The 12,340-nt window shown below is 43.0% G+C and overlaps 1 protein-coding gene across 1 annotated transcript in view; it reads right to left on the bottom strand.

Moving 5' to 3' along the window:
* Positions 1–12,340, bottom strand: part of LOC126249512 (translation initiation factor IF-2-like) — a 62,551-nt gene that overhangs the window by 30,206 nt on the left and 20,005 nt on the right. The window contains exon 2 of the mRNA XM_049951164.1: positions 2,247–2,696. Within this exon, the coding sequence (XP_049807121.1) occupies positions 2,247–2,696 (450 nt within the window). The remainder of the gene's footprint in view (positions 1–2,246; positions 2,697–12,340) is intronic.

Raw genomic sequence — 12,340 nt, 5'->3', positions numbered from 1 at the left:
TCCGTTGACTTCCTTTGGGTCCCTGGCCGTGTGGGTATCCCAGGTAATGAGCTCGTTGATAGTTTGGCTGGGGGAGCAGTCACTTACCCCCCCCCCCTCTTTTCTCTAACTCTTCCTGCAGCGGATTTACGGCTTCACATCAAATCCCATTTCGCACAATCATGGGCCAACTCTTGGGAGGCTACCTCTGTGTCTAATAAACTTCGTGCGATGAAGGAGACACCAGGCCTGTAGCATTCTTCCTTTCGCCTCTCCCAAAAGGCTTCGACCACACTGTGCCATCTCCGCATTGGCCATACCAGGCTGACCCATTGTTTTTTTTCGTGAGATGAGCCACCCCTACTTTGTGGTTGTGGAGCCTTTCAGTCAGTAGCCCACATTTTGGTTGAATGCCCCTTCTTTTGGCTCTGTGTGCTAAGTACAGACTCCCCCCACACTTTACCTTTGATGTTGGCTGAAGATTCTGGGATAGTCGAACTGGTTCTTGGTTTCCTCCTGGAAAGTGGTTTTTATTCTCAGTTTTAAGGTTTTTAATCTCTCTCTGGAGTTGGGGCAGGGCAGTGAGTGTTGGGGTATCTCCCACTGTAAGCCGTGTTTGGAGATTCCCGACTCCCCTCCTTGGCCGAGATCCTCTTTTCTTCCCCTTTTACTCTGTTTTTATCACTTTCTAGGATTGGTTAGTCTCCTTTTCCCATACGCATTTCTACATTCTAGTGGTTGTACGCTTTTAAGTCGCAAGTGGTCTTGCCTCTACTGCTTCAGAGGTTGGACATTTCCTGCCTCTAGCATAGTGTTGGGTTCGCTCTCTTGCTGACTTACCTCATTTTTACCATTGATGACATGACTGCACTTCTACGTTTTTTAGCCTTTTCCCTTGTATCGTTCTGACTTCTCTGAGATGTCGCACTATCGGAATGGACCACATTGGAAATAAGGGACTGACATCCGTCCATTTTGGTCCATTCAACCCCAATCAATCAGCCAACCAACCATTCTCCATCTCTTGGGCGAGGACACCTTCCTGGTTGTGTTTTCCACCATGCACTGTGCAGTGTCACTTTGTGTGTCGACGGTAACCATGGACTACTTTGTACCGGATATCAAACACGGTAGCAAGTCCATTGTGGTGGGTTCGCCATGTACCCTGTTGGTTGTAGCCCTCTGACCACAGGGATTGCTCTGCTGATGCCTTCACTGTTAACTCCCCATGTATGACAAGGGGTAGATAGCCATCCCCCTGGGTCATCGGGACTCCCAGCAATGGCCATCCTGCCAGGTGGCCTTAGCTGCGGCTGGATGGTGCCCGTGAGGACGGCCCCTGGTCAGAGTGGGTGGCATCAGGGCAGATGACACTCAAAGCGTAGTCCATCATCTCTTGCTGGTGGTGAAACACCAGCAGTCTCTAAGCGATCACGAGCTCAATTCAACACACAGAAGTATGACCCCAAATCGTTCCCCTCCCTGACCACACCATGGGAGGAACGTCAGGCTATCAATGGCAGCAGATCTTATTCGCGCCGGTACCTTGTATGTTTGAGAGCTGATGGGGACTCTTTCATGACGACCAAGCCTCAGTTTTTTGTTGAGCATTTAGAGGACAAGTTTGGTCAGGTTGAGAGCTTGTCCAAAATGAGATCTGGTCAGTCTTGATCAAAACACCATCCTCTGCCCAGCCACGGACATTACTCACTTGCGACAAGCTGGGGGATGTTTCTATAACCATCACACCCCATAGGAGCTCAAATATGGTCCAGGGTATCATATTTCACAGGGACCTTTTTTTCAGTCTGACGATTACCTGCGTGCCAATTAAGAGCCGCGAGGTGTAGACTTCGTCCGGCATGTGCACCGGGGTCCGAGGGATGATATGGTTGCCACCGGTGTATTCATCTTGGCCTTCGCAGGTGATACGTTGCCCAAGAAGGTCAAGCTGATCTTCTTCCGCTGTGATGTAAAGCACAGTCCCTCCCATGATGATGTGATTTTAAGTGCTGGAAGTTAGGACATAGGTCTTCCCACTGTACTTCCAACATCACATGTTGAGATTGTGGATGCCCATCACATACCAATGCTCCATGTGCCCCGCCTCCCGTCTGTGTCACCTGCGGAGAGCACCACTAACCTTGCTCACCAGACTGCAGGATTCTCCAGAAAGAAAGGAAAATGATGGAGTACAGGAGCTTGGACGGACTGACCTACACTGAGGTTAAGAGAAAATTTGAACGCCTGCATCCTGTGTGTATGACAGTCATAGTTGACGGGTGCTTTGCCGTTGACGGGTGCTTTGCCGTTGACGGGTGCTTTGCCGTTGACGGGTGCTTTGCCGTTGACGGGTGCTTTGCCGTTGACGGGTGCTTTGCCGTTGACGGGTGCTTTGCCGTTGCCGGGTGCTTTGCCGTTGCCGGGTGCTTTGCCGTTGCCGGGTGCTTTGCCGTTGCCGGGTGCTTTGCCGTTGCCGGGTGCTTTGCCGTTGCCGGGTGCTTTGCCGTTGCCGGGTGCTTTGCCGTTGCCGGGTGCTTTGCCGTTGCCGGGTGCTTTGCCGTTGCCGGGTGCTTTGCCGTTGCCGGGTGCTTTGCCGTTGCCGGGTGCTTTGCCGTTGCCGGGTGCTTTGCCGTTGCCGGGTGCTTTGCCGTTGCCGGGTGCTTTGCCGTTGCCGGGTGCTTTGCCGTTGCCGGGTGCTTTGCCGGTGCCGGGTGCTTTGCCGGTGCCGGGTGCTTTGCCGTTGCCTCTGTGTCAGAGAATTATCGCCCAGCCTTTCGCACTCTCAAACAGTGGCTAGAAATGAAAGCCATCTCACTCACTACATGACACAGTGATTCCTGTAACACCCCTTTTGCAGAATGTGTGCTTCTCTGTGCATTTGAACGTTGCCCCCCTACCCAGTTCCTGGGCCTGATCAAATCCACAGTCACATGATCAAACACCTCTCGTCTGACTAAAAGTGACATCTCGTCATCTTCAATTGAATCTGGTGCGATGGTGTCTTTCCACTACAATGACAGGAGAGCACCATCATTCTGGTGCTCAAACCCGTTAAAAGCCTGCTTGTGGTTGCTATCGGTCCATCAGCCTCACCAACATTCTTTGTAAGCTGCTGGAATGTATGGTGTGTCAGAAGTTGGGTTGTGTCGTGGAGTCATGTGACCTAGTGGCTCCATGTCAGGGCGGCTTCCGCCAGGGTCGCTCTACCACTGATAATCCTGTGTTCCTCAAGTCTGCCATCCGAACAGCCTTTTCCAGACGCCAACACCTGTTTGCCATGTTTTTTGATTTACAAAAAGTGTATATCATGATCTGGTGACATCAGATCCTTGCCATATTGTATGAATGGGTTCTCGGGGGTCTACTCCGGATTTTGATCCAAAACTTCATTTTGCTCCATACTTTCTGCGTCCAATTTTGATGCCTCCTATAGTTTCATCCATATCCAGGAGAATGAAGTCCCGCAGGGCCCTGTATTGAGTCTTTCTCTATTTTGAGTGGCCCTTAACGGTCTGGCAACAGCTGATGGGCCCCTCTGTCTCACCTTCTCTTTTGCAGATGACTTCTGCATTTCGTACTGCTCCTCCAGTACTGGTGTTGCTGAACATCTCCTACAGAGAGCAGTCCACAAGGCACAGTCATGAGCTCTAGCTCATGGCTTCCAGTTCCACCATGAAGACATGTCATGCATTTGTCAGCGTCGTACTGTTCATCCAGAACCAGCACTTTACCTTAATGACAATCCACTCACTCTAATGGAGACATACAGTTTCTTAGGTCTGGTTTTCGATGCTTGTTTGGCTTGGCTTCCTCATCATCAGCTTAAACGGAAGTGTTGGCAGCACCTCAATGCGCTCTGCTGCCTGAGCAACACCAACTGGGGTGCAGATCGCTCTACGTTGTTGCACCTCTACAGAGCCCTTGTTCAATCCCGCCTTGACTATGGGAGTGTGATTTATGGTTCGGCAGCACCCTCAGCATTGTGTTTGCTTAATCTATTGTACCATTGTGGAGTTAGACTAGCAACAGGAGCTTTTAGGATGAATCCAGTGAAAATCATTTTGTTGGAGGCTGGAGTCCCTCCATTGAAGATCAGACGTGCACAACTGCTCGCCAGTTATGTTGCACACATTCGTAGCTCTCCTGAACATCCTAATTACCATCTTCTTTTCCCAACCACAACGATTCACCTCCCACATAGGCGGCCAGGTCAGGGCTAACGATTGCAGTTCACATACAATCGCTTCTGTCTGAACTGGAGTTCTTCCCTTCACTACCTCTACATGAGGTCCCTCCAGGTTCACCTCCGTGGTGTAGCTGTAGGCTGAAGCTTCGTCTGGACCTTCTGCGTGGCGCTAAGAACTCCGTTAACCCTGCGGCTCTCCGCTGTCACTTCCTCTCAATTCTTGATGTGTTCCATGCCTCTGAAGTGGTTTATACTGATGGAAATGTTGGCTTCGCATTTGTCCACAGAGGCCATATTGAACAGCATTCCTTGCCCGATGGCTGCAGTGTATTTACTGCAGAGCTGGTGGCCATATCTTGTGCACTTCAGTCTATCCGTTCATGCCTAGAGGAATCATTTACTGACTGCTTGAGCAGCGTACAAGCTCTCGACCAGTGCTACCCTCGCCATCCTTTGGTGGCCCCCAACCAGGAGTCTATCTGTGCCTTGGACTGGTCCCGCCGTTCAGTGGTGTTTGTGTGGACCCCAGGAGACACTGTAATCCCAGGCAATGAACTTGCTTACAGGCTGGCAAAACGGACTACAGAAACCGCTTCTGAATATGGGCATCTCTGAACCTGAGCTGTATTCTGACTTAAACCACAGGGTTTTTCGGCTTTGGGAGATGGAATGGCATAACAGTACGCACAACAAACTATGTGTCATTAAGGAGACTATGAATGTGTGGAAGTCTTCCATGGGGGCCTTTCACAGGGAATCAGTTGTCCTCTACAGGCTCTGCCTTGGCTACACTTGGGTGACCCATGGTTACCTCCTGCACCATGAAGACCCACTTTATGTGTTGGTGTGGTGTGTGGTTGACAGTGGCCCATATTCTGGTGCACTGTCCCACTTTGACTGCCCAGGGACGAAATCTTGGATTACCGGACTCGTTGCCGCTCATTTTATCTGACAACGCCTCATTGGCTGATTTAGTTTTAAGTTTTATTCGTGAGTAGTGCTTTTAGAGTGGAGGTTTTAATGTGTTGCAGAGTGGCTGGCTTTTGCTTTTTATTCTCATGGTCGGCCATGCAGTGTAATCTGCTTTCTTGTTTTACTCTTCTGTTTCTAGCATCGCTCTGTTGTTTTCTTGTCCTGTTTCGTTCCTTTTAGTGTTCATTGCCTTTCCTTCATTGTTGTGCTTTTTCCTTTCTTTCCGTTTTGTGTTACATGTCTCTTCTGTCTTATTTTCACACTTTTGGCATTGTTTTATTAGGAACAAGGGACCAATGATCTTGTAGTTCGGTCCCTTCCCCCCTCTTTTAAACCAACCAACCAGACGTTTGAGCTTCAGTATCAATAAATTTCTGAGTGCAAATCATGACAGATGCTATAACATACACCAAAATGACCGATGGGATTTCTGTGCATTCAACTTGAATCTCACCCCAAAATGTGCCCAGGTCGTATACCTTGTAGATGGCTCAGTGCTATACTCGAGTGACCACTGGTTCTGCACCACTGAAACATTCTCAAACTTCTAGTGCCAGTAAATAACCTGCTTTCCCTTGTTAAAGTTCAAATGTACATCCACCAACTTTGCATCAGTGTATTACCGCTAACAGGGCCTCACAGCTGTATCAGTAATTCTGTTCCCCTGTATTGATGAAACAGAAAATTATTTTTTCCCAGAAATTCAACCTAATATGCAGAAAAACAGATTTTCTGTTACAGTTCTTACTGAGTATCCATTTTTATGCGCCCTTAATACACTGCCTGACAAAGTGAAGCATCTGGAAGATGTGATTGGATAACAATGTAACTTTGTACACATATACACCATCGAAGGGTCCATAAATGATAAGATATGCAATTCTTTGTGACCGGTAGAATGTCCACCAGAGTATGGTAGTGCTATTGATGTTTAGTGTTGTTCCCAGATGTGGTAGGTTATATAAGGGGCATTAACAGCATCATATGTTCAGTGATCATTGAAGGACACATAGCTGCCACATACCCATGTGAGATAATATTATCAACACAAAAGTGTTTCAAAGGGGCGTCATTGTGAGTCTACAATAGCAAAGTTATGGAATGTCAAGATGTGTTGTGCATTCTCATCTGAGAGTGGCCCGAATTAGGACTGTATGTGTACATGAGGGCAGGCATACTCACTATCAAGCTTCCAATTGGCCATGTCTGACCACCACATGGGAGGGTCAGTATAATATGTACTAAGCACATTGGAACCCATTCATATCTGTGCCTGCCATTAAAGAATAAGTAATGGACTCCCTACAACATAGTCATTGCATACCATTGGTTGGTGACTAGCAGCAGCCATAATAAGAAACTTCCCCATGCCTTGTGTATGCTGCTGTTAACACAACAACATGGGTGGCTACATTTCAAGTGAGGCCATGGACTGATGATGAATGTCGTTGTAGAATTGTGTTTAGTCTTCCTTCACTAATGTGATGAGACCAATTACCTCACTGTGTGGCCACCTGCTCTGAATCAACCAACCAACTAGTCCCAGTGCCATTGTCCGGATATCAAGAACCAGTTACGACAGTTGTGGGCCAGCTTGCCTCAGGAGAGGACACAATGGTTTTTATGACACTCATCCCAACTGAACCAGTTATGCATACAGGCCAAGGGTCTGCAACATTGTCCTGGCAAGTGGGTGCCTACCCAAAGTTCATTGTAAATTTGACTGGGTTTTGTAATCAGTAAAATAACACCATATACTTTCTCAACCTGTGACGTTTCATTTGATTTTATTACCACCTTATGTATACTTAACTTTGTCAGGAATTTTAATTTACATGAATATTTGGACACAATGATATAAATTCAAATGAACACTGATCTTAATGTTGAAGTCAAGAAAATTATACATTCTCTCAGAAATAAAAGCTCATCTGGTTTTGATAGTGTTTCCAATAGAGTACTAAAGATTTGTTCACCTAGAATAAGGCTGGTCTTACCTGAAATATTTAATGCTTAACTAACTTAAGGCATTTTTCCAGAGAGGCTGACACGTGCAATTCTTAAACCCCCCCTTTAAGAAAGCTTATTAGAGAAATGTCAGTCACTACTGTCCTGTTTCACTGCTGATGACATTTTACAAAATTTTTGAGAAGGTGATGTATTCTAGTATAGTATCTCACCTTACCAACAGTAATATTCTCACCATCTCACAGTTAAGGTTTCAGAAGAGTTGCTCTACTGGGAATGCCATTTATATGTTCACTCTTCAAATCTTACAAGCATTACGTAATAAAACAGTGTTGGTTGGTATTTTCTGTGATCTGTAGAAAGCATCTGGCTCTGTGAATCACAGTATTCTCCTGGATAAGTTGAAGTTTCATGAGATTGGTGGTATAGCCAACCAATGGCTAATGTCATACCAAATCAAAAGAATACGGAAAGTTGCACTCAGTAATTCAGCCAATATAGTCCACAGCTATACTTTTGAAGAGAGAGAAATCTTGTATGGGGCTCCCCAAGGCTCAATTTCAGGTCCACTATTGTTCCTCGTATATGTAAATGATCTTCCATCTAATACACAAAAATCAGTATAAATTCCTTTTGCAGATGGCACCAGTATTACAATGAAAGCGTACGTATGGAAACAGCAAATTATGAACAATGTTCTTAAAAGTATCATTGACTGGTTAGCTGCAAATGGTCTCATCTTCAGTTTTAAAGACAGGCAACCGATTCAGTTTTATACATATAAGTGTAACACATGGTGAGGAAATGATAAATTGGACTGAAACATTAGAATTCATAGGTGTCCATATTGACGAGAATTTAAACAGGAAAAACCACATTTTGGAAATCCTGAAACAACTAAGTTCAGCCACACTTGCACTTAAAATCATTGCAGTCTTGGGGAGATACTGTAAGCTGTCTTCTGTTGCGTACTTTCAATTTCCTTCAAATAAATGTTCTAATTTATCCAAAAATGATATTAAAAATTACTCATATTCAAAATTTTTTTTGTTACAGAATGTTCCAACCTTAATATGCAATTCTTTCCAAAACCAGTGTTTTATTGTTGTAGCCTCAATATTTTGGTTTCCAAAAAGTATGCCTTTTCTAAAATAACGTGGTAGTCAGTTACTCGCATTATGAAATGTAATTTTCCAGATAGTTGTTGGCAAGCTTAGGGACTTTCAATGGTTCTCTCGTGTTCTCGTCAATACGGTACCAGAATGTTTAAGTTCTACCACTGTAAAGATGGAAGATCCACGATTTGGAATGTCAGAACTGTGTAGTAAGTAGCGCCAGGACCACCACCACAAAATTATGCAGCAGTAACACTCCAAACCATAGACTCAGAGATTTTAACCATGTTCAACCTAATGGTAAAGTATCGAACTATTTTTCTCCGAATCGTACAGTTTGTGGAAAAAGCAGTGAGAATAATTACTTTTGGAAACCTTTTATCAAACAAAGCCTGTTATAACAATAAACTGTTTCACTTATACTTATGGAATTTATCACTATACTTTGGTAATTATTTAAAGAAGACACACACGTTTCAATAAGGATACAAAAAAATATTAAACTTATAGCTATCATTCATATGACCCAAACTATTATTTAACACGACTAAATTTCATTTCTTTAGGAGTGTTATTTGTTAACATTTTACTAACACCAATATTTGTCTGGCTTTCTTTAACATGGAGAAGCAGCACAAACAGTTACTGTTAAGATTGTTGCAGTTCAACAATTATGTTATTTTACTTTCAGAAATGCTATTGAAAACCTATCCTCGTGGTCACGCAAAGCGGTGGGCCTTAAACTGATACGCGCGAACTTTAGTATTTAATAATGATTTTCAGAATTTACTACCAAAACAGTACTATTGCCAGTAATTTACTATTATTCAAGCTTCAATAAACATCAGGATACTCTGAATAAATTTGTTTAGGGAAGGACCCTACTGAGGTAAATGAAATAGGAAAATTACGGTTAAACACAAAGGTACATTTAACACTTATATTCCACTGATTGAAGATGGATGGTTCATACTGTGATACATTTATAAATACTTTGCCTGTTACTGATGTTGAAGGTGGCGTGAGGTGGTGCTGTGTAGTAACATTGCGCGGGTATGGCTCTTGATGTACATAGCTCTGTCTTCCTCTTGGTGGCGATGATAAAATTCCAAATTTCTGAGCTATTAATTTATTGCTGTACTGCGCCAATAGTGTAGAACACGTCCGAGGCAAAACAGAGTCTTGCAGGTAAATTTGGGGCCTGTAGTGCTTGACCAACGTAATGCGTGTTCAGCACTTGCAGTGCAGCTACCGACTGACTGAGCCACTTGTGCACCAATTCTCACTCGCGTGGCCCACCACCTTTTCCATTCCACCACTGAATGGAGTTCTGTTCTACCTATGATCGCTACACCTTTTGAATTTAAACTTCTGCCGACAAAAACCCTAAGTATGAACCATCTAAAATTGCATGACAGTGTATACATACAAAATTGACATAATTAATTACAGTTTTACTTGAAATATTACATAATTGTTTGCAAAATATGTTTTAATACATTTATTCCACTTACGTCAAAGAGGTTATTTTAAGCAGATAAACCACGCTTAACAAAAGCTTACTTTCGTTATAGTATGCTATTTACAATAGCATTACATGTGCCCCTGTTTTGGTAATGATTTCTGTCAAGACACTTAGCAAAACATCCAAATGCTATTGACTGTAAAGGGGCCACTTCTTACAACCTATTACATTACATTTTATACATACATATGTCAAAGCGATAGTGGACAAAATTATTTTTCTTCTGTTGCAATAAACTTGGAAAAAAAAAAAATCCTGATCCCCCTCTCCCCCCCCTTCTTCTTCTTCTTCTTCTTCTTCTTCTTCTTCTTCTTCTTCTTCTTCTTCCATACACATCATAAATTATGGTGTTAAACAGTAATGTTACAGAAAAATAATATTTATGTGTACCAAGAAATCTTAAACCTGTACAAATTATTATACATATGTTCCAACATAACTACAAATGAAGTTTCATAACATAGCTTTACCATTAAATACACCAATTTTTACCTACAGCAACATATCAGGTAATCATTTTCGAAGAAATTTACTAACCTACTGTTTTTTCTCGTAACTTCCAGTTATATGCCAAATCTTTATGTAGACCTTAGTTTCAACTGTATTTAAGTAACCTTACTATATTTCATAAGAAAATTCGGCTGCAACATGAAAAAATTGAAGCAGTCCATTTACTATTCTCTTCATAAACAAGTAACTACTTTAGACAATTTTCAACTTCATGCTACACAGTGCAGTCCTTTTCAACTACACATACACAAGAAAAGCAAAACAATACAATTTACTTCCAAATCCAATTACATTATACTGCGCAGTGCAGTCCACAAAGACACTGTACCTGTATTAGAAATTCTGACATAATTAATTTTCTACACTAATATTTACAAAATCTAGATATCATATACTAGACGTAGTAAGGATTAGTCACATCAGGTTCTAGCCACATAGGGCTTAAGGTCTACAATGTTTCTTAACCCTAATTCTCTTTTAGTTTCTGGGTACACCAGATGATAAGCATTGTTATGGCAAACATTTTCCACCAGAAAGGGACTGTGGTAAATGAACTTAAATTTGGCAATCTCATGATTAATTTCACACGATTTTTCATGAGTTTTAACTAAGAGCAGGTTGCCTTTGTCAAATTCCACAAATGTAGCTTTTGCGTTGTCCCTTTTGTTTCTGGCGTCCGCTTTCTTCCTCATTCCTTCTCTCACTAACTCTTTTTTCATCTATACTTAATTCCTTTCTGTGAGGGTATTCTGACATCTCTTCTACCACACTGTAGCGCTTTTTTACCTAGTAAGATTTCCTCCGGTGAGAACCCTGTAGATTCGTGAGGCTAAGAGTTGATAATCGCCTCAAATTTGGACACAAACTTCCCCATTGGTGGCAATATGTCCTACATAAACGTCCTAATTTTCTGTTACTACTTTCAACTGGGTTGCTGGCTGGATCGTACGCTGAAATATGTATTACTTGTACGCCTAAACATTCCATTCCTTCTTTCCAGATCTTTGAAATAAACTGGGGTCAATTATCTGACATTACAAATTTAGGTTTTCTGATTTTGTCAAAATATTCAACCATTCTGTTAAAAACGGCTTTTGCACTAGCTTTCTTCAAAGGATACAACTTTGTGCTTTGAAAATACTTCCAGCACTACTAATATACAGGTATCAGTATACTAGTAGTGCTGGAAGTATTTTGAAAGCACATAAAGTTGTATCCTTTGAAGAAAGCTAGTGCAAAAGCCGTTTTTAACAGAATGTCTTTGGGAGGGTTCCATACAAGTCAACAGAAAGCAATTCTACATCTACATTTATACTCCGCAAGCCACCCAACGGTGTGTGGCGGAGGGCACTTTACGTGCCACTGTCATTACCTCCCTTTCCTGTTCCAGTCGCGTATGGTTCACGGGAAGAACGACTGTCTGAAAGCCTCCGTGCGCGCTCTAATCTAATTTTACATTCGTGATCTCCTCGGGAGGTATAAGTAGGGGGAAGCAATATATTAGATACCTCATCCAGAAACGCACCCTCTCGAGACCTGGCGAGCAAGCTACACCGCGATGCAGAGCACCTCTCTTGCAGAGTCTGCCACTTGAGTTTATTAAACATCTCCGTAACGCTATCACGGTTACCAGATAACCCTGTGACGAAACGCGCTGCTCTTCTTTGGATCTTCTCTATCTCCTCCGTCAACTCGATCTGGTACGGATCCCACACTGATGAGCAATACTCAAGTATAGGTCGAACGAGTGTTTTGTAAGCCACCTCCTTTGTTGATGGACTACATTTTCTAAGGACTCTTCCAATGAATCTCAACCTGGTACCCACCTTACCAACAATTAATTTTATACGATCATTCCACTTCAAATCGTTCCGCACGCATACTCCCAGATATTTTACACAAGTAACTGCTACCAGTGTTTGTTCCGCTATCATATAATCATACAATAAAGGATCCTTCTTTCTATGTATTCGCAATACATTACATTTGTCTATATTAAGGGTCAGTTGCTACTCCCTGCACCAAGTGCCTATCCGCTGCAGATCTTCCTGCATTTCGCTACAATTTTCTAATGCTGCAACT

This window comes from Schistocerca nitens, chromosome 3, assembly GCF_023898315.1.
Source record: "Schistocerca nitens isolate TAMUIC-IGC-003100 chromosome 3, iqSchNite1.1, whole genome shotgun sequence".
NCBI lineage: Eukaryota > Metazoa > Arthropoda > Insecta > Orthoptera > Acrididae > Schistocerca > Schistocerca nitens.
This window is presented reverse-complemented; position numbering and strand designations above follow the sequence as displayed.